General features: G+C 36.5%; 2 protein-coding genes across 2 annotated transcripts in view; one reads left to right on the forward strand and one right to left on the reverse strand.

Moving 5' to 3' along the window:
- The first annotated feature begins 99 nt into the window (after window positions 1-99).
- Window positions 100-2,983, forward strand: LOC112465804 (trafficking protein particle complex subunit 12). The gene is made up of 2 exons (XM_025033546.1): window positions 100-258; window positions 905-2,983. The coding sequence occupies exon 2, from the start codon at window positions 952-954 to the stop codon at window positions 2,524-2,526; it is 1,575 nt and encodes a 524-aa protein (XP_024889314.1). The 5' UTR covers window positions 100-258; window positions 905-951; the 3' UTR covers window positions 2,527-2,983.
- Window positions 2,984-5,926: 2,943 nt separating this feature from the next.
- Window positions 5,927-22,251, reverse strand: part of LOC112465812 (zinc finger E-box-binding homeobox protein zag-1) — a 32,397-nt gene continuing 16,072 nt past the window's right edge. Inside the window, exons 2-9 of the mRNA XM_025033556.1 lie at window positions 17,610-17,938; window positions 15,865-16,005; window positions 13,791-14,088; window positions 12,530-12,888; window positions 11,805-12,158; window positions 11,341-11,667; window positions 11,104-11,266; window positions 5,927-10,317 (exon numbers count right to left, since the gene is read on the reverse strand). Of these exons, the coding sequence (XP_024889324.1) occupies window positions 10,124-10,317; window positions 11,104-11,266; window positions 11,341-11,667; window positions 11,805-12,158; window positions 12,530-12,888; window positions 13,791-14,088; window positions 15,865-16,005; window positions 17,610-17,938 (2,165 nt within the window). The 3' untranslated portion in view covers window positions 5,927-10,123. The remainder of the gene's footprint in view (window positions 10,318-11,103; window positions 11,267-11,340; window positions 11,668-11,804; window positions 12,159-12,529; window positions 12,889-13,790; window positions 14,089-15,864; window positions 16,006-17,609; window positions 17,939-22,251) is intronic.

A 22,251-nucleotide genomic window follows, 5' to 3' on the forward strand; every position in this document is an offset into this window, starting at 1 on the left:
TTCACGCACTGACACTCCTTTCCACATAGAAACGCGCCTATTTCATTTTATTGATAATCGTGTAAATGGAACTTAATGATCTTTAATGACAGGTGACGCACACGGCACAGATAGGAATTTGGCGGACATAACCTCAATTGGGAGGTTAACGTCGAAGATAAATTTGTTGTCAAAATAGTACCGAAAAAGTTCCGACAATTTAACCGTGATGTTACGAGATATCATCCACTACAAAAATTTTTGAAATTTCTGCGAAAGGTAAAATAGGATATTAAGATAAGAGAAAACAAGAGTCTATATAAATCTGTACCTTAGAGGTGAGGAATTGTATCTGCAGTTTTTGTTAAAATGGAGTTAATACATTTTTCAATATAACAGAAGCTTAAATTGTATAATGGCTTAAGTTTATTATACAATTAAAAAAAAAGTTTTAAAATTTATATATAAAATTCTTCTATATCCATATAGAAATGACCCCACATAAGATACAATGTTTAGAAAAAGTATTACTAGTTCCTAAGATACAATGTTCAGAAAAAGTCATAATGAAAATTTTTATAGTGCCCAACTTTTAAACCAAATGCCAGCATGTTATTGGCAGTTGTACTTATGTACTATTATGTCAGTTAAATTACTTTATTAAAAACTTAATGAATCAAGCTGCTACTTTTATTTTACATCTAAAAGAATGTATTCCCTACATTTCCCTATTTAAAACTTTTAAACCTTGTTTTCTCGGAATTCATAATAATGGAGATATGATTCTTTACCTCTAAGCTACAGAAATAGAGAAAAAGAAAGGAAGGAAAGCCTCAAATTTGGCAACTGTCCGAAGCATAATCTAATACATTTTTTTATTAAAATAACAATGGTTCTTGAGAAATTGTTAATTTATATTCACCAGGTAGCAAATCCGACACTTGGAATAAGATAATCTAATTTAAAAGAGAAATGGCAGAAAATAACGTCATCAAGTCAAAAGATGGGAACACGGAGAGCAGCGTGGACGTCAGTCGTTATTTGAACAGCGCGCCGCCCACGATCTTCGACGAAATCGTCGCATTTCAGAAGCCTTTATTCGACATGCAATCGACTGCGAGTCGAGTCTCCAATTACGATCCCTTATCCGACGGCGGGTCATCAAGCGCCTTCGACGCGGATTCTCTGCGCGCGTCCACGACCTCGCTGTTAGACTCTGCGGTTGATCGGGTTGAGCACAGCGCGCTGAACGATGCCTACAGAGACACGTGGATACCGTCGGAGCATACGCGAAAGATATTACGATCCATCGCAACCACTGCGACTGGCGCGAGTCACTTGGATCGTGAGAATCTCACTATGCCCGGACTGGCTGTACAGGGTGACATGCCCGACTTGATCAAGAACGCCTCTATTCACTTCCTAGGCGAGGACGAGAACATCCACCGGAACGTGCTCACGGTGTCCGACGTGACGCAGGACGAGCGCGGTTTGAGGAATCTGATACAGGCCGGCTGCTATCGAGCGGCAGTCAATCTGTCCGGTAGGTTGCTGGCTATCTATGCTCAGGGCTACGGCAAGATTAATCAGCCCAGCAAGCACACGCCCCATTCGCTGCAGCTCTGGTATACGAGACTGTCACTGTTGGCCAAGCTGCGACAGATAGATGTCCTGGAAAGCGAGTCGAAGCCGTTTGGCAATTTAGACAAACCTGACATGTACTTCACTTTTTACCCGGAATTGTATGGCACCAGGCCAGGCTCCATGGCGTCGTTTGCATTCAGATTATTGCTGGCGGAAATCCCGTCTTACTATGGTAAACCGAAACAAACGTTAGAAAATTTATACAAATTATTGGCGACTGTTAACCAGATTATAGCTAATTTCCGAGCTGGTCTCAGCGGCGAGGGGACGCACGCGAGGATCAGCGAATCCGATCAGCAGGATGCTGTGAAACTGTGGACTGCCAGGAAATCTAGAATCCTGGTCTCTGTCGTCAACTGCGCCATCGGCATGAGAAACTACATTCTCGCGATAGAGATCCTGGAGGATCTGTGCAAGCTGCCAGATTGGAGCACGGAGCAGATAGGTATCTTAAAGTCGGCTATAGGAAGGGTACATTTGTTCCTCGGCGACGTTACAGCGGCGGAGAAGTATCTTGTTCGCGCTAATAAGGAAGAGAAGGCAACGAACGTCAGGGAGCTGGTGGATAGCGGCCTAATGGCGGTCGCGCAGAACGCCTTTCAAGAGGCCTACAACTGCTTCCAGTCCGCGTCGACGATGGATCCGTCCAACGTAATGTTGATCAATAACATGGCGGTGTGTTTGTTGTACACTGGTCAGCTGAAAGCGGCTGTATGGCTGTACGAGAGCGTTGTCAATAGAAATCCACTCAAGAGTCTGCAAGAGCCGATCTTATTAAACATGTGTACGTCATACGAACTGCATACGACACACTGTAAACAACCGAAGTTACACTTATTGCGGCAGCTAAACAGATACAAGGGCGACGCGGCCGATATTCAATGTCTAAAACTAGCAATGTAATATGTTAGTCACGAATTGTTATTGTTAAACGCGCGTTAACACATTGCGATCCAAGTCTGTTATTTTTACAAATTATAAGCTGTGATTTAATTTATGAATAAATGTATATAAATACTAAGATCGGAGAATTCAGGTACCAGCAATTCGGGTCACCTTTTTCAAAAATTTAATCTAAATTGGAGATTCTCATCTTTAAGTTTATTAATCTACTTTCTTGAAAACTATCAAAAATTAAACTGACTTAAAAAATTAAACGGACTTAGTTCTACTATTGTTGACTAATTTTCTTATATTTGGAAGTGGGATCACCGCTGCACTCCGACAAAAAAAAATGTTGCAAATTTTTTACTATTTTTATGTACAAACTATACTTGGGATCGGGTCACAAAGCGTTGATCCTCAGGGAAGATGTAAATGTGATATTAATAAGAATAAAAGTATAATGTTTTGTTACATATACAGGCTCTGAATTTTTTTCGCTTTTATTCTGACGTCACGTCGTCAAACAAATATATAATATATGCCATTTATTACGTTATACGTTCTACGAACGTCTTTACCTCGAATTTCAGTCGATTATATGGAAATTATGTGATTTGCGCATCCCGAATTTCCCTCCCAGGGTCATCGATCACACAAGAAACACAGCGGGGCGTCAAAGTAAAATAGCCTTTATTACATCGTGAAACGAGGACAATTTAACGAATGTTCAACAATTGCTATAGTTTTTCTCTCCACTTCACATTCTCTCCGCTCTATTTCTCTCTTTTCGTTTTTTTTTCTCTCTCTCGCTCGCACATCTTTCCTCTTTCCCCGTTTATCGGCTTTCCCGCTTTTTTATTACGTTCTTTTTTTAATCGAAAGAATACGGGTGTCGCAGCGTTTCTCCGAAAATATATATTATGCAATAATCCGGTGTCTTTTTATTCTTTCTTTCGTTTATAGTAAGCAGTTTCTTCTCAATCGTTCTTTCTGCGCATCGGTTTCCATGCTCCCAGTTTCGCTCACTGTTTCCTCGTTTTCCTATCATTTTACTTTTCTTATCTTTATTCTTTAAACTGGCTAGTTTACTCTTTCGCGCTTTCTCTCTCTCTCTCTTTCTCACTCTCACTCAAACACACACTCTCTTTCTCGCTTTCTCTTATTATCGCGCGATTACATCGTAGCACGTTATTATTAGATTATCGGATTTCAAAACTGCATTCTCTCTCGCTCTCTCTCTCTCTCTTTCTCCCTGCAGAATAAAGGCACGAACTGGCGGAAAAGTCGGCCTAACTGTATAATATTTTCATTTATTTATTATGGATGGAACTTCGTGTCACAATACAATTATTTTTCTTTATTTCCTCTCTTTCCCCACCGTCGTCCCATGGGCCTTACGGCGGTTTCGGCCCGTTGAATTGTTAGTGCCGCGTAAGTTAACAACGTAGTGCGAACGCAGCGCAAGAATCTCCCCGTGTCGATAAATATTAATTTATTTATAATTTCATTTATTTATTTATTTATATTAATTAATTTGTGTATCACTACACATCTATCTCGAATGCCCATTGCCGACGATCAAATTAGGATCGTCTTTCATTAGAATCATTAGATTAATACAAGTATAACTTTAGTTCCTCTTATAAGGAACAATAAAGATATTTATTCGGTCATGAAAAGAATGAAAGATTTCTCGCTTCAAACATCTCTCTATCTTTCCTCCCATGCCGGATTATTTTGGACACAATAATTATCAAGAAAGGCGAAAATATTTTTATTACAATATTATTGTATGCATGAATAAATCCAAAAGCGTAACTATTGGCAAAGATGATTACTTTTATCAGAGAATAATTTTAAGTAATAAAATTGATTTAAATAAGTAAAATTTACCTTTTACAGATACATGTTTCACTTATTTCGCATTAAGTATTTCATAAAAAATTACAGTGCAAATTTATGAAAAAGGAATTAAAAAAACTTTACACGCACACATAAATATTGTTTAAATATTGTTGAATTTTTGATTCAATTTTGCGCTGTTTATCCTATTTAAATTAAAAAATAAAGCACATAAATGTAAGTATATTAATTTGATTTATTACAAAAAATATAAAGCCAAAATATAAAGCTAAAGTTCCTCAAAATAATCTTTGAGAATAATTTATATATGTACCCTATCAGTAATTATTTTTTATATAAAAATCGTTGTATAATAAATTTCTTTTTATAACTGGCACAAACATTTAAATTCTTGCCATGCTATGCAAAAATAATTCTAGTTACGTGCTTCGATATAGTAATTTACGACCTATCTCGATCTGTGAAAAAAATAATCAAAACTGCGAGAGATCTTTGATACGACGTGTTTTAAATAAATTGGTCTCCCAGATTGATATCCCAGATAAGTGGAGTTGAGTTCTGCGGAATTTTTCGCGGAGCGTCTTAAAGATTTACATTTACGAATTAATTATATAAAATTACATCGCTCGGAGCTTGCGCAACGGGCACTACATCGTCAAAGATAAGCCTTCAGGTTGTCCCTTTCTCGCCTTTTTCTCTCGTTCGAGTTACGTTCACACACTTCGTCTTATTACAATAATATCCACATCGCTATTCCTGTCAATTAAATGTAATTGTATGTATATATGTATCTAATATATAGTATATACACCATTGTGTATATAATATATATATATATGTATATACGCCAATTTATATAGTAAATTTATCTTTTTACGTCTACAATATTTATATATATATAATATATTTATATATACTATGGTGTAATATGCGCTTACGCCGTCTAATCTCTAAAAAGAAACGTTACATTATTGTCAGCGGTATTTTTTGTTTCCGAGTATTCATATATATATATAGTATATATACAATTCACATTTTTTAGTATTCATATAATATAATAAGTCAATGAAAAGCTCAATGGCGTGACCATGTAGTATTCATTGAGTACAATAAGTCAGAAAATCCGTGCGCTTCGCGATACTCCTTGTATAATCGATCCAACGATCTGCTTCGCAGAGAACAGGGAGTGGGACAGGAGAGCGCTGTTATCTTTCGCTCTGTTATACTTATCACGAATTTCATTCGCTGCGATTGCCGATTTAAACAACGAGAATAACCGAGGATGGCACGTATATAATTCGTATAAATCAAGGAGGATCGTGAAGGTGATTCGGCTCTCGACGACAGTGTCGCGCTAACATTTATGTAATTTTTTTTTCGTTTATCTTGGCAACTAGGCAAGCTCGGTCGTTCACGGAAGGCATCGTATGGTGCTTATTAAATCGTTGCTTCAACAATCATTAACAATTTTCATCGCTCTTCATCTTTTCCTTTCCCTCACTTATTTTATTTCTGTCTCTATAGTTATTATCTTCGCTGTCTTGTCTTTTTTTTTAATTTTATCTCGTTATTGTTCGTTATTCGGGAGATAATGTCGATGCACAAAAGCTGGCGCGATTTACATTACGCTGTAACTTTTTTTTCTTTTCGTTATTTAGTAGTACGTACATATATTGAGGCAAGCGGGTCGCAAAAGCTCCCGAATCAGAGGAAATATATAATATATACTTTATATATATATTTATATTATCTATACGTATATAATATTGTCTTCGTAAGTTTTCTGCCTTTCCTGATGTCCTAACCCGTTGTTGGTCGTGAAGTTATATTAAAAAAATTAAGACATCAATTAGGGAAGCGACACAGTTTCATTGAGCTCAAAACTCTTTGTCGAACTCATCGAAATCATATCACCTTCAATTTTCGGTGCAAATAGAATGACTTGAACATTTATCAAATCCCTAATCCAAGAGAAACGAGACGTAACAATTACAGGCAAAGAGATACCCTATTTTTCTTGCTCTCCGGAGAAAGTAAAGCTTACAATGCAAAATTAAAAAAAAAAAAAAAAAAAAGAAAGATAGGAAAACATCGAGAAATAAAAAATACGGAAAGAACGCGTGCTGAGTTACTGCTGAGTTAGTGGATACAGTTAGGAACGACTTGTCGCTTGTAACTAAATGAAATGCGATTGAGAATCACTTGTTGCGGATTGCGGATTGTAGAAAAAGAAAACCCGAACGGGAACGAGCGAGAACGGTCCGCGTCGATAAGAAGAAATTACGACAATTCTATACGCGCCAGTGCTGGATGTAAGGAAGAGATCCGCCGCGGCCGGAGTCATCCGCCGCTCGATCGAGTTAGTGTACTATGTCACGCGTGCGTCCGCGTATATAATATTACATTATAATTATATAAAAATATATTTCTTAATTGTTAACACTATAATAAATGAGTATTATAAGCATTATATCTGCACAATATTTTACCTTTCTTTCCTTTTTTTTTTCTTTTCGCATAGTGGTAGTGGTAAACACGATGCCTATCGCGGATAACCGAAGCTTCTACACGCACGAAACGTCGAGGAAGTACAACCGTAACGTACCGGTTTGCCGTATGCCGCATACACGCACACATACGCACACAACACGCACACACTGGCACAAAATTTCAATAATACGGTAATATCTGTATCTCATATCTTTCTTCCCCGTTATTTTCTTTTTTTCTTTATCAATAACAATATCACTTATCACTTGTAGTACTCGTGTAAATAAAAAGACGCATAAACTGTTATAAAATACATTCTCGAGTATTATCAATCTGTAGAGTATATATATATAATATACGTCCTTATCTCCCTACGCCGTTCGAACGAATAAAATCATATAAACGTCGTAATATAATAATTTTAATAGTACAATATTGGAAGCATTTAATATCATACTTAGGTGTTACGGTTATTTTTCGGGCCTCGGATTTCGGTGAAGAGATTATTGCGAGGTTTTTCGGTGCACGTTTTCGCGTGTCTCTTCGCGCCGCACCTTTCCACAAAAAAAGCGAACGTAACAAAAGGCGCCAAGGACAGCCGTACGCTTCGGGCATCCTTTCGACGTCTTTTGGATACGTTTCTTTCGGATATTTCTGCGTTACATTCGTGTCACATCGAAATCTAGTTTCCGAACTACTAATCTTCGCCACGCGAAACGCACGCGTGTTTCTGCTATCCGGCAAGAACGAGGTCAGGGTTCTGATGAAAGGTGCCATTCGCAGTGCTATTCGTTGCAAAAGAAAAAAAAAGTGATAAATAAAATGGAGGAGGCCCTGAGAAACGGATCCTCGCGGAATGTGTAACGCATTTCACGACGTACTACGTATTTCTCATCGTCTCGAACAATTCTTCGAACAATCACGTTGTGCATTGTAGAAATAACGCGTCATCAACTTGTAAGTACAATAGCAAAAAAAGAAGATCTCGCATGACATCGATCACCGACCCGCATGGCCCTTAAATTCAAAACTCGTCCATTTCGCTCTCTTTCTCTCTTTCCTCTTTTTCCTCCGTTCTATACATATATAATAATGTAGAATAATAATATAATAATATAGCCTGCTTTCTTCGAGTAAAGTTATTCATTGTAAGGAAGTGGAACATGAGATTCTAATCTCCGTCTTTACAATCGACAAAATTCCTTAATGTTAAGCTCAATTAACAGCTGTACCCCAGACATATTTGATTCGGTAAACTCAATATATCCATCTTTACTCGCGTAGAACGAGTACTCGTTATACACTATGCGCGATCTCCATTCTTATATTCAAATTATCGTTAAAACCTGAGTTTTCGAAAATATTTAGCGAAATGCGCGATACATCGCTTTGCGCGGAGATTAATTGTTTAAAACTTTTTTTTCTATCGTCGAATCTAGCTCGTGTATCATTTTTTTTTCTTTTTTGAATGGACATCGCGCTCCTCGCGGACGTAGCTAACAAATTTGTACATTAATTAGTTTCCTTATTATTGTCATGGTATATATAATATTTTGTCAATAAAAATACTAAAATATTATGTATATTATATTATATATATATAATAGATTATTGCATTATGCTTTTTGGTACTGTTACATGCGTTTGGCTTATTTGTCGACGCGCTTGCCGCGAGTAATTTTCTTTTTCGTTTGTATTCACCGGTCATTTTTTTTTCTCAAGTCAAGTCCTAAAATAAAATTAGTACAATCTCTAAAGCCGGTTCAGACGATACAAGATGAAACGATACATCTCATTTGCGAGATCTAGCGTTCATTTTGACATTTAACTTCTCCGAATTGCATCGCCTAAAACCGTTTTTTCATATTTTACTTTTTTTTTCTTTTTGAAGTACGAACCGACGAGCAATAACGCCATGGCTTTATAATGTGATGTCGCGCAGCATCTTAGATATATATATATATTATACTTATAGCTTCACGAAACATCGCGGCGTCCCTTAAAGTTCATACCGCGAGAGGAGGGTATAAAGGCGTTCTAGCGTTTTCTCACGAAAAAAGGTCCTCGAAGGACAAACTCACACATAAAAGAGGAAAATTCTAAATGTAAGAAGAAAGCATAGTCTTATATAGATTACCAGTAAGCAAAATGTCAGCGATATGCTAGCAACGTGCCAGCAAATTACCGAGCAGAATACCGTAGCGACGTACTGGCGTGCGCCTTAAGCTCGCGTTCTGCCAGCAGAGCCTGCAGAAATAATCTGATAACAGATACCGAGCAAAATCGTTTTGTGATCATTTAAATGAAATATATCCTAATAAGAGCAAAATGTGAATCGTATGTGTTATCCCATTTGCTGTAATTTGCTAGCAGCAGATTCGAACAGAATACTGCGGCAAATGGAGATAAAGTGGCGAGAATGAAGGTGGGAGATAAGGTCGACTTCGACCATTACTCTGGCTCAACAGGAAGGAAATAAATAATTAAAGAGAGGAGGGAGGAAGAGGAAGAGGAACAGAATTAGGAAATGGATTAGACAAAAGAGAGGAATTCGAAGGAGAAATGGTGGATTGAGGATAAAAGTTAACATGTTTTTGGGAGACAACAGAGAAAGGGTAAGTTGAGCAAAACAGAGATTGTGAGGAGGGAGATGATCGAAGATTTTGCTCGGTTTCTGTTGGCACTCTATTAACAAAATTTATAGCAGACACTTTGCAAAATCTATTCTAGATAGATTTGATTATCTGGGAGACTGTGCGTTCTTGTACAACAGCTGATAACATTGAAGGACAGAGATACACGTGGTCACATGCTCTCTCTGTCACACAATGCCCGGAGAAAAGATAATGTAAGAAAATGTTAAAATAAGAGATAAGAGGATAACACATAACTCTATATGCTCGAATAATAGGCGGATTCCATGGTCGATCCTGATCTTCGCCTCATGTGTTAATTTTACATGAAACTGATTGGAGAATTAAAGGTTGTGAGTAAAGGAGTGAAGTAAATGGTAATCCATAAAAATGAGGTTGGAGAGAAAAAGGATAATGCGTATCTCCTTCTAAGAGCAAAGAAAGTGATTGCTATTCCTCTTTCCTTCTTCCCACCAACTGCACAAGGAAAGCATCTGACTCTCTGTTGTCCTCTTCTACTAATTCTGATTTCTCGTCTCTAACAAAAGCGCACAGTCTATCTATATAAGTCTATGAGCGAAAGGTCTAATCTAGGTAAGCGAGCGAGCGGATGAGCAGACGGAGTACTCCTATTCTCTGTAGGGCTTGCAGTAAGAATAACGATGATTCATGTGTTGGCTATAGGAGCCGGAGTGAGAGAAGCGCTTGAGGCACTTGGAGCACTGGAAGGGCTTTTCGCCGCTGTGCAACCGCTTGTGTTCAGTCAGATGATGCTTGTGCTTGAACGCTCTTGGACACTCCACACATTTGTAGGGCCTTTGCCCTGAAACAATTGCCATTTACCATTTACTAATCTTTTTTGTGTTCGCTCATAATAATTTTTTTAGGAAACACGATAGTCCTTGGACAAAAGATTTCACGCTGTATTAATTAAGATTTGTTGACTAGCTTAAATAAATAAATAAAAAATATCGATAGTTCTAATTCTAATTAATGAGCTTTCGATAGTTATTAATAAAATTTTATTTTCTGTCAATTTTAAGTACAGTTTAAAGTGAATTTTAATTAAGATACAATTATATCTTGTTTGGCTATAGTTTGAATTTAATGTAAAAAAACCTGTAAAACAAGATCATTTATTTCAATAATAAAGTATTCTATCTTGTGCAATATAAGAAGGTTGATGGCCAAAAATACGAGCAAAAGAAAGCGTTATATTGAAAAAAAGATTTTTATTTTAAATTCTTATATCAATTTCATGGTAATGTAACTTAATTTATTGTTATCTTATTCACTCTGTATTATTATTTTTTGGCTTTAATCTTATTTTATGTAACTAATATATGTACTGGAGAAGACTTGTTGTTAGTATAGTTGAAATGTTTACAATACATGCTTTCCTAACTATTGGAGAATAACTATAAATCTTTTTTCAATACAACGTTTTCGTTTGCTCATATTGTTGGCCGTTAACCTTCTTATATTGCATTGCATATAACTTAATTAATGTTTCCATTAATTACTCTTAAATTTCTGACTTGGCTAATGATTCTCGTTGCATGAAATTACGAAAGCTCGCGCAATAACATTACAATAACAATATACTTACCGGAATGTTCATACTTGTGTCTCGTGAGGGAACTGTGTTTGGAAAATGTTTTCTCACACCGATCACAGAAATAAAGACCTTGCTCGTTCTCTGTTGCTGTAGGGGTTATTTCTGATTGTGGTGCAACTTCGCTCTCGCCCTTTGCGTTCGCTTGATTTTGATTCTAAAAGATAATACGCGAATTATACATTTTGTTTATAAAATTTCAAAACAATTAATCTTACTTTCCGTTATTACCTTTGTAATTGCTTCTCCACTGGAAAACGTACGTTTAGCTTCAATGGAATCAGCAGCAGTCTCTTCGTCTATGACCAAAGGCGAATCCTCGAGGTCATCGTTGTCGACAGTTGGGGCTGCAATATCATCCTTCTGTTCGCACGGAGACGAAGTATTTCTACTCGATGTATCACTTTCCTTGGTCGCCGATATAACAAGCGCTTCTTTCTTCGACAAATCCAAGGGCTGCTCGATAATAGTTGGATTCTCCGGAAGTAGTAAAGGTACCAGAGCTGGTGGCATTTTCGACTCTCTTCGATCCCTGGCACGAGAATTTTGAAACCAAACCTATAAAATGATAATATATGAGTAATAATTAACTGTCATAAAAGTCTATTAAATATTAGTTGTTTTAACAAGTATAATCTTCAATTTAGTTCTTTCAGTTTAGACAGATGATTAAATTTGCCCTTTATTTTGCGTACCTGTACGACACGAGTGGAAAAATTAATATAATTGGCGATCATGATGATTTCCTCCTTTTTAGGCCGCGGATTGATGGCATAATAACCTTTTAGAACAGCAAGCTGTTCATCGTCTATGAGCGACCTAGCTCTGACTCTTCTCGACCCGTTGTCGTTGTGAGACTGGTTGCCCTCATCTTCATCTTCCGAATCCGGTTCAGAACTTTCCTCCGCTTTTCTCTTGGCTGATCTCGATGTCGGTTGATTGACATTTTCGAGCTTCGCGGCTAAACCTTCGCTTTGTGAGTCGTATTGGTCCATTGTACCCCAGTCCGGACAATGTGTCATTTCACTAGACATTTCGCTATCTTGATCCTATAAACAAGATTTCAATTCACAAACAGGAATAAGTATCTCCCACGATGTAAAAAAATTTAGTCATCTGTTCTTTGATTGATATATTTTTATTTAATTATTATTTTTTTTAGGGATCTCTAGAATCTTTAATAAACGTGTTATAATTCGTAAACTATTCTGACTAAAAAGAGAGTATAATTATATTAAATATATTTAAAAATATACATATATTCATATGTCATATATTATATTTATTCTTTATTATTTAGCTTTTAATTAAAATTTTACGCCAATTGTTACCTCAGTAATAACGAATTAGTTCATCGGAAACCTTTGTCCACAGATTAAATTATAAATAAAAAAAGATTCTAAATCTCTCACTTACATACCTGGTAATCCTCTTCGAACTCCCGTTTCATCGTGGCCGGAGACGTGGATAGCTTCCGTACGTTCGCTTCAAGCAGTTGCTTTGTCACGGTGGTGTTTACGGTCTCTAATATTCGCCGAACCGCATCGAGCCCCTGCAACGGGTCTACCGGCGCGGGAGACTCCTTGCCTTCTGTGCCCTCCGTTCCCTCAGAGTCCGCTGTCGATGGACTCATCACTTCCCGATGCGTCTCAAATTGCTCGGTAATGTGGTCCAATCGCCTAGCGCTGAATTGATTCAGCAGCTTGCCTAACGTAGAGTGCAGCAAGTAATTTCCGAATCCCAGGTTGGGAGGCACTAGGGTTGGCATGTCATAAATACCTGAATATTAAACAATTCAAACTTAAAAATTGTGATAATTCATGGCAGACGCCGGAGTTATTTTATTATAATAATTTTTAAGTAAAAAGTGTTTCAAATTAACCGACCAAATTCGCTCACTTTAGACATAACACATCGTAGCGACAGTATTTTTATGTACAATCCTATTCTTGAAAATTATGTAATATATATTTTCGTTACCATGTGCCATGCCTGAGCGCGCAAATTGGATTATTTGATTCGTCAACTAAAATAATATTCATTTAAAAATTTATTATAGCTCTTTTTTAGCATTTTGGTATTAAGATTTTTATTTCAAAATGATCTCAGGTGAATCTTAACGGTTATTACAGAAGGGACATGTATAAAAATTTATCATTGTCTCAATGTTTTCATTACAAAAGCCTTGTCGGCTGTCCGAAATCATTTATCAAATTCGTAGATGAAGAGAAAGTATATATCGCCAATGAATAAACAATACCGCGTATGTGACAATTAGTACAATTTTTAGGAAAGACAAAAAACTGTGCCAAAAAATAAAATATACAACAACTACGTAATAAACATTCTTGAGTGAACATTGAAACTCATCTGTAAATAATATGTATGATCATTTACGACCTTTCCCTGTAGAATGATGATACGGAACAATCGAAACTAAAAGTGGCAAAAGCGCATTTACCAGAAAAATGACACATATGCGGTTATTGTTGATTCATAGACGATATGTAAGACCGGGTACTACAATTTTTTCACAATAGATTTGTTCCGGAATAAGACGTACTCACTAGTTGCAGCAACCGTTGCGTTGCACGTTGCACGGTCCTAGTGAGTACTCGGCATAACGTATGCGTAAATATAATAAGTATATTTTAAGAAGAAACGTAAAATGATAGAATTACCTGTTCCCTCTCTTTGTATCTCCTGATACTCCGAAGGCGATAACTTCGGTAGAATCGGCAGAAACGTATTATTGTTGGCTGTCAGTAGATCGACGTCGCGTCGTCCCGATAACGCCTGATGCGCCTTCTTCTGTCCCCGATCGACATTGCTTATGGTGTTCTGCCTCGACTTTTTCAGATTCATTATCAAGCACTTCTTCGCCGTCATGTGGCTCGAATACGACCCAGAATGAGAGAAACGCTTGCCGCAATTGTTGCATTGGAATGGCTTCTCACCGCTGTGGATGCGCAGGTGTTCCTGCGAGAGATACGGGAAATTGTGTTTAACCCTAGAATCCATGACTGGGGTCGATTTCGACCCCAGGCGAACTTTGAACTACGCTCCTGAGCTAGCGAGTGACATTATCGACTCAGGACCTGAACCATAATTCATTTCAACTTTCTAAAAGTAGGGTTATGTCGGGCGCAGCGTTAGTTGTTCGCTAGCAGTGAAGTAGCACAGTCGTAAAGCGGGCGTGGGGTCGATATCGACCCCAGTCGTGACTTGCCGTTTGAGTTTCGTCACGGTAAGCTAATTTTATTTTTTCGCTAGAATCAATATATATCATGTATTATTACGTAATCTGAGCATAAATAGTCATAAATATTATTTAAGACGAAATATCACACAATTTAGTCGGTAAAAATCCCGTTGCCTAAGAAGATTGACATTTCGCAGAAAATGGCTGGGCGATATAATGTTTCATTTTTTTCATATTTTTTACTATTTTGTATCAAATAAAAATGAAATAATACTTAAAATACAATTTTTTATGGTTTTTTCATCGACTTTTTCCGTATTTCAACTTTGCGAATTTCTTCATCTTTATAGTCCCAAATAAATATACTTTTTGAACAGAACATAGCGATGACAATTTTTTTCTAATAGTCTAATGTGTCCTCTTTAAAACCCCGTTTGAAATTTTAAAATCGGTTGATTACAAAAAAAGATACAAATTTTTGTTTAAAAAAAGAGGTTTTTGCTGATTTTCTGCGTTTTTCAGTCTTTAAATGGATTTTTCACTAACTAAACTTGAGTAAAATTAAATTTACCGTATACCATTCTCTTCGTTATTAAAAAACGAAGAAATTCATGTAGGTTTAAAGGCCCTTTATTTCTGTAGGACCGGTTTTACGATCAAATAAAGCGTGGGGTCGATATTGCCCCCAGTCATGGATTAGAAGGTCAAAAAAATGTATCATGGATTCTAGGGTTAAGTTAAACTATTTTTTTTCTATTTTCGTTGCCTCTCATACAATACGCAAAGAAAAAGAGATAAATTCGAAGTAGAGTAGAAAAATTGTAATTAACCCTATTGAGTCACACTTCCCGAGAATCCCGTACCGATCACACTGGGTGAAATACACCCCCAGCGTGTTTGCATGTGTATAAAAAATTGTAGGTGACCTTAAAAAAAATAAAAAAAATATCCTGTTGTAGTTTAAGTCTTCCTTAAAAAGACTGTATAGGTTTGATTTGCAAAAAATTACTTTAATATATGTAAAAAAATTGTTGAAAAAAACAAGTCGAAAGTGACTTTTCACAAAAACTTTAATGTAACTTTTTCAATTTTTAAAATATTTTAATTTTTCAAACGGTTTTTTCATCCTCAGATGACGCACTTTTCACTAATTATTGCAGTTTATGCGGCCGTTCCAAAAAGTATATTGATTTTGAGGTTATGAAGGTGCAATTTTTTGCGGAAAAAAATGCCGAGAGAGAACTAACGAGCCGAAAAATATACCACCGACGGGGATCGATACTTGAAGGTCCCAACTACCTGTAGATGACGGCACAAGGCCCATTTCCATTGGTTTACTGGGTCGTTTTCGAAGTCAAAAAACGCTGGGGTGTATTTTACCCAGTGTGACTCAATAGGGTTAAGGTCGTTATATCGGTGATAAAGACAAACGGAATATACCTAATATAAAGAAAAGTAACATATGGGAAGCAAAAAATATGATAGAAAACAATAAACTAATATTGGTTATTATTAAATACCTGTATCATTAACTATTTATAATAACAAAATACCTTAAGGTGATGCTTGAACTTGAAGGCTTTCTCGCAATGAGGACATTTAAACTTTCGTAGAACGGCACTTTCATCATGGCTAATCATGTGCCTCTGCAATCGATAGACGTTGGCGAAGGTCTTGCTGCACACCTTACAGGACTGCCAAATTATTGAGAAATTAGTCGAACGAAATACAATTACTTACTATGAAACTGATCAAGTTATACCGTTATCACAATTTTTTTGAAATTCGTGAATAGATATCTATAACAAGATCATAGATATTATATTTATTTATTTATATATTATGTTAATATTGAAAGGTCGTTTTCATCGGCTTCTTCGAATTAGTTAGGTAATTGTTGTATAGTATATTTGATCAGTTTCGGATCACTGTATTTACCTCGCAAATAGCAAATGTTTTACTAATTAATACATCATGGACGCACACATTGCATTCATGTTCAAGTTTCTCTTCGAGAACTATAATATGTAACCGGTTACAAAATCAGTCAATATTTTCTACGTTATTTCTCAAAAGAGAAGTTACTTTTTCAATTCACTGGCAAATTTAACCCTCAAAGAACACCGTCGGGTCATTTTCGTCCACCCGAAAAATACGATCCTGAATATCTTTTTATATATTTTTTTGAGTCTGAAACTCATTTTTTATATTTATTATAAATAAAAAAAAAATAACTTTTTTTCAATTTCTTCATGCTAATAACTAAAAAAAAAACTATTAAAGAAGAAAATTTTTTAGAAACCAACATCACAGCTTAAAAGAGGAAAGTTCAAAGAATATCCATGAATTTTGCGGAATTTTTTGAATGATATTTAATATTATTTATTTATAAGTCGAAAGGCAAAAAGGACCCGACGGAGTACTTTTAAGGTGCCAAAAAGCACGGAGTCTTTTGAGGGTTAAGAGAAATATGTCGAAATATATATTTATTCTAATTGCATTATTTGTATTGTGCGTATATTTTATTTGTAATTTACTTTATTACAATCTGCAATCTGTCGATATTTCAAACTTAAGGTACCTCAACAAAAGAGGAATTAATTCGAGCCCATCCATAGGTATTCGAAATCCGTACGATTCAGACAATTCCAAAAAATATTTTGTCATAACCGTAAAAAAAGATTCGCATCACTCGCAAAACCGTGTACATTAAATATCAATTTAAAAAAAAGAAAGGAGAAATACGAAATGAAGAAAAAATGTAAAACATGTGTTGTGATCGTCACCAAAAGTATCGTAAGATTAAATATCACACATTTATGTTTATATCACTTGAATTATGCAATAAGTGACATAAAGTTAACTATCCATAAAAATTTATTTTTGTATACCTATTTATTTACTTTGTGTAACTACTACTACTACTACAGCTTGAAAACTAAACACTCTCGCGCACCTTACACCGCCACTTATATAACTTTACGCGTTGTTCATCTATATTCCTACCACACCATCTGCTTAAAAAAGTAATTTAGAAAATAATATTAAAAAGTTTAGAAAATAAGATACGATAACCTACCACCACCCTACGGGCACTCGTACCCCCTTCCTCCCTAAAAATCGCGTGCGACGAAGGACGAAAACGGGCGCATCTCACCGAAAAGCTGACTGCCGCTTTTGCGGGGATATAATCGATAAGTCCGCGCGCGGGGACACGGGGGGAGGAAGAGGGGGCGAACAAGGGGGGCCCTCCCCCGTGCGGAGTGTGTGTCCTTGACGGGTCATCGTGATCACTCACCACTTGGGAGAACTGGGCGTTGAGATCGTGCTTGTCGATGGTACAGGACGTTTTGTGCGTGTCCTCGAGGTGAAGCTGCAGGACACGGACGTCCCGACAGGGGATGCCGCACTGAGGGCACCTTTCGCCACCCTGCTGCTGCTGCTGCTTCGCGGATGATCCGCCCTCGCTGTCGCCGCCACCACCCAGCCCCCCGCGCGTACCGCCGCTACCGCCACCACCACCACCTCCATCGCCGGCAACACTTCCACCTCCTGCGGTTGGCGCTCCACCCGCGCAACCTCCGCCCACCTCCGTATCCACGACACCTGCGTCGTCCTCGCTACAGCCTGTAACACGCGCACACGTGGCACGGTTTTTATATTTCGCCTCGGCTCTCGGCAGCGCGCCATCGCGCGAAATACACGGATCGAATCTCGAATCACGCGTTTAAGCCTTGCCGGCACCATCATCCTGCAGCGTGTATACATACACAGTTGGAAAACTTGTATTAAATTTAACATAAATCACACATGTCCCAAACGGCCCACTCAAATTTTTGTGTTATAATTTAACATAATATGGATGCGTTAAATGGTAACACCAATACTCTCTCTCTCTCTCTTTTTATGTTAATATTTCAACAAAAAAGAAATGTAATTTGAAGTTAATTGGGTGTACAATTAACATAACGTTTATGATGAAATTAACACATAAGAAATGTTCTTTTTAACAACTCAAACAGAATGTTGATTTTATAAATACGTACACATTTAATAAATACGTACAAATTGTATTACTTTAACATATTTTGTAAATTATTTTAATAATTTTACATTTTATATTTGTTAAGTTTAGTTAACATAGTAGACATGTGTTAAATTTACACATGAATATGTTGATTATTTAACACAAAAACTTTAACCAGCAGATTTTTCACAAAAGTACCTATACACAAATTTTCTAACTGTGATATATAATTTGTTTTCAAATAGTTATTCTATAATCGATTTCTCCATTTTCGAAATCGCCATTTCCCTATCGAGAATCGAAGAATTTTTGTGTTCAGAGTTTGATGAAATCAATCCTACCTTGATTTTTTCAAATTTATACTTGATATTTTCGTTCTCCTGAAAAGAGTTGTCTACCGTTGCACTGGATTCTTTAATCAATATCGTTTTGACGCGTACGAAAAAAAACGTGCTTGATAACGCGAATTTTGTAAGAATAATACAGATAAATAATATAATTTCAGTGAGAATTCAGTTATCGATTGATAAACACAGGATGTTGCACGAGCAAATAGATATAAAACGATTTCTCTGTGTTTACTCGTACAACGGAAGCAGCTAGTGTAAAATGCATTTTCGCATTTCTTCGAAATTATACATTGAGCTTATTTTGAGTTTTATCCTTAATTACCGGATAAAACTCGATTTATTCAGTTTGCATTTTGCGATGCGAGTACCGCGAATAAACGGTATATTGCGAGATGGAAATCTGGCACGTTCCATTCAATTTTAATCAGGGATTGAAACGCGCATGGAACTACGCTGAGTTCAGATTTTGACGCCACAGAGAGACAAAGACAAAACCCTCTATGTAATATTGAAATCCAATCGACATTGTTACCATCTTTATCGCATTAAAATATACATCCTAGTTATAATATGCTTGTGTGATTCCGTGATCACTTCTATATAAAATACCTGGATCGAGCATTTTTGAACGTGACACACAGGTAAATCAAACCGTCATTTTTCGAAAAGATAAGAAACGACGTGCGTATACAAGATGTTAAAAAAAAGAATTCGAGAAACGTATATAGCAAAGCAAATGCACAAAAGTAGTAAAAAATACGTTCTTAAAACGCTAAACATTTCTCAACATCCTATATGTGTATTTATGTATACCTCCATGTGTCTATCTTAACGTTATTTCATTAACTATGTTAATTTTTCAACTTGAAATAAAAGCTTGCAAATTAGACATAGAAGTTTTACCAAATTTATTTCGGTAAGCGCGCTATACGTCAGATATAATTTAAATAGCTTGATTAATATCTGACGATATCTAATAAATAGAAGATTATATTCAAAATATGATTGCCACTGCTATTTTCATTTAGCATCAGTTTTTCGACCGAATTTCCATAAATGTTAGCAATCCAGGTGATCTATATAAAAGTCTGTGCATGGTTCTCTGAAATATCTTTTGATAACACGATGTTAATACATGCGGATCATTATTTACACGAAATGAAGATAAATAAGATCTTGCGTATATTACGATTTGACAATAGAGAACTAAGAATTGTAGAACAGAATCAGGCATCTCGTTTTTGGCACGCAATCTCATGCAGACACAATACCGTCTGTGAATAAACAATACCGGCTATGTGACATTTTTATGCAAATACCCTTTTTGACTTAATTAGCTCCGTATCATCATTCTACAGGATTTGGGTCAACAAGTTTCATGAAAACATATTATTTATAGATTTTTGTCTCTCCTGAAAACTTTACTAATCGTCACATATACTACGTTTACGCGAACGTTACTTCTGCAGTAACTTACGATAATTCACTCGTTTACACTCTGTGCAGTGAATTATCGTCAGTCACTACAAAACCCCGTTTACGCGGAGGAATTATCATAATTACTGTAATTACTACAAAAGTAACGCTCGCGTAAACATAACAATAGGCGGTATTGTTTACTCATCATTGACGATATATCCCGCGTGGCGTAATCAATCCTTAAAACGTCTCACTATTTAAATTTATATTCATGTCGAGTTAAGTGTCTAATGACATGATCAAATATCTAATTGAAAAGATTATATCCCGATCACATAATTTCACGTTTCATAGTCGTAAATTCTTAGTCAATTATGTTTGAGAAATTAAGTGGTTAACAATACAATCAAATGTCTAATGCATATACTACGTTTACGCGAGCGTTACTTCTGTAGTAACTTAAGTACGATAATTCTTTCGCGTATAAACGGGATTTTCCTTCGCGTAAACGGGATTTTGTAGTAACTTATGATAATTTACTCCGCGTAAACGAGTGAATTATCGTAAGTTACTATAGAAGTAACACTCGCGTAAACGTAGTAATAATTGAAAAATCTCATTCTTTCAAAACTTCATTAAACGTTTAATAACTTAATAAAAAAAAAAACATATATGTACGTATTAAAACGAATTATATTTACATATAACTGGCTATAGATATATTCGTAAAATTGTAGATCATATTTAGATCGCGTGTCTCTTTGTCATCGAGATATTAATGTCCTACCCCACTATGGGATGCTGCATGCTCGAAGCGAGACAGCGAAGCCGGCTATTCGGGATTCTCCGAGTTGGACCGCACGTGCAAGATTGGCGGCGATCAATCAGCTACGCGTATCTGGCGGCGGGTATCGGTTTACACGTGCGATGCGCGGAGTTAATCGTGACTACCTTCGCCAATTGCCAATACGCAATGGCCGGGTCGTCGCGTCAGTCGCATAATCCCCGGCGTGACGCACGTGCATCGGTGTGTGCACACGCATGTGTGGAATGCGTATATGTACGTCCGCCTGGAAAAAGAGACGCGTGCGCGATAGACACAATCGAATCGCGTAGAGATAGGGCGTAACGCCAAAATGCAAGAGAAAGAAATACGCGATGAGCGCTGCCAAATGTTTCGCGGCGCCGCGCTATTAGGTACATATATACGGGAATGCGTCTAAATGCATCTCTACATATCCACCGATGCGACGCTCAACCACGTTGTTGATCGAACGGCGATGACGTGTCGATTTCTGGTGGTAAAGAGAAAAGAAAAAACAATGCCGATTAAATCAAGGATTTTTTCGACGGAAATAAATATCTCGAAATTGGAGGTAGAGCAGTCCCAGTAAACACTAAGTAACATGTAACTTATATGTTAGTTGTATAAGGTATCAATGCCTGAACAGTCAGAGGACACGTACCCATGTATTTGTCATTTTAGTCCTTAATATAAGTATAAATTAACGTTTCGATACTATAACTAAAGTGTCAAAATACAAGAAAAATATTTTTATCTTGGATTTTAATTCGCGTTATACTTAATATTTAAATAATTAAACTAAAATGATAAAGGTGTCCAGACACAGGTACATGTCCACTGACTGTCCAGGCATTGGTATACATTTACCTTAATTTCCTACTCAACAATGTAAATGTAATATAACACATGTGAGTCATTCTTAATTGTTGAGTAGGAAATTTACAATTAACATGTAGGTAAAAGTTACATCTTACTTGGTGTTTGCTGAGGTCGGTCCAGAATCAATCTTCGATTCTCGAAGAATGATCCTCTTGCTGCCATTGATATCAGCACTTTTGATATCGTTGAGAATCGTTTGATACATTCGAAGTAATTTTGAACGAGAAATATTATAGAATAATGCTTTATAATATAAAGACAAATATATATATCTATTTAATTTGTGGTTCATAGATCTTTCAAAAATAAAGATTCGCAGAACGTATTATATCGTAAATGTCAATAATGAAACATTAACACACACATACACACACACATTACCTCCTACAATAAACATATAGAATATTATAATTCACAAGTAATCCTGAAGATTCTGTCTTAAAACTCTATGAATCGATAG

The sequence above is a fragment of the Temnothorax curvispinosus genome, unplaced genomic scaffold, assembly GCF_003070985.1.
Source record: "Temnothorax curvispinosus isolate PA1 unplaced genomic scaffold, ASM307098v1 QBEX01015524.1, whole genome shotgun sequence".
In the NCBI taxonomy this organism is placed as follows: Eukaryota; Metazoa; Arthropoda; class Insecta; order Hymenoptera; family Formicidae; genus Temnothorax; species Temnothorax curvispinosus.

Coding starts and splice junctions, on each gene's coding strand:
- LOC112465804 (XM_025033546.1), top strand. CDS start 952: ATGGCAGAAAATAACGTCATCAAGTCAAAAGATGGGAACACGGAGAGC.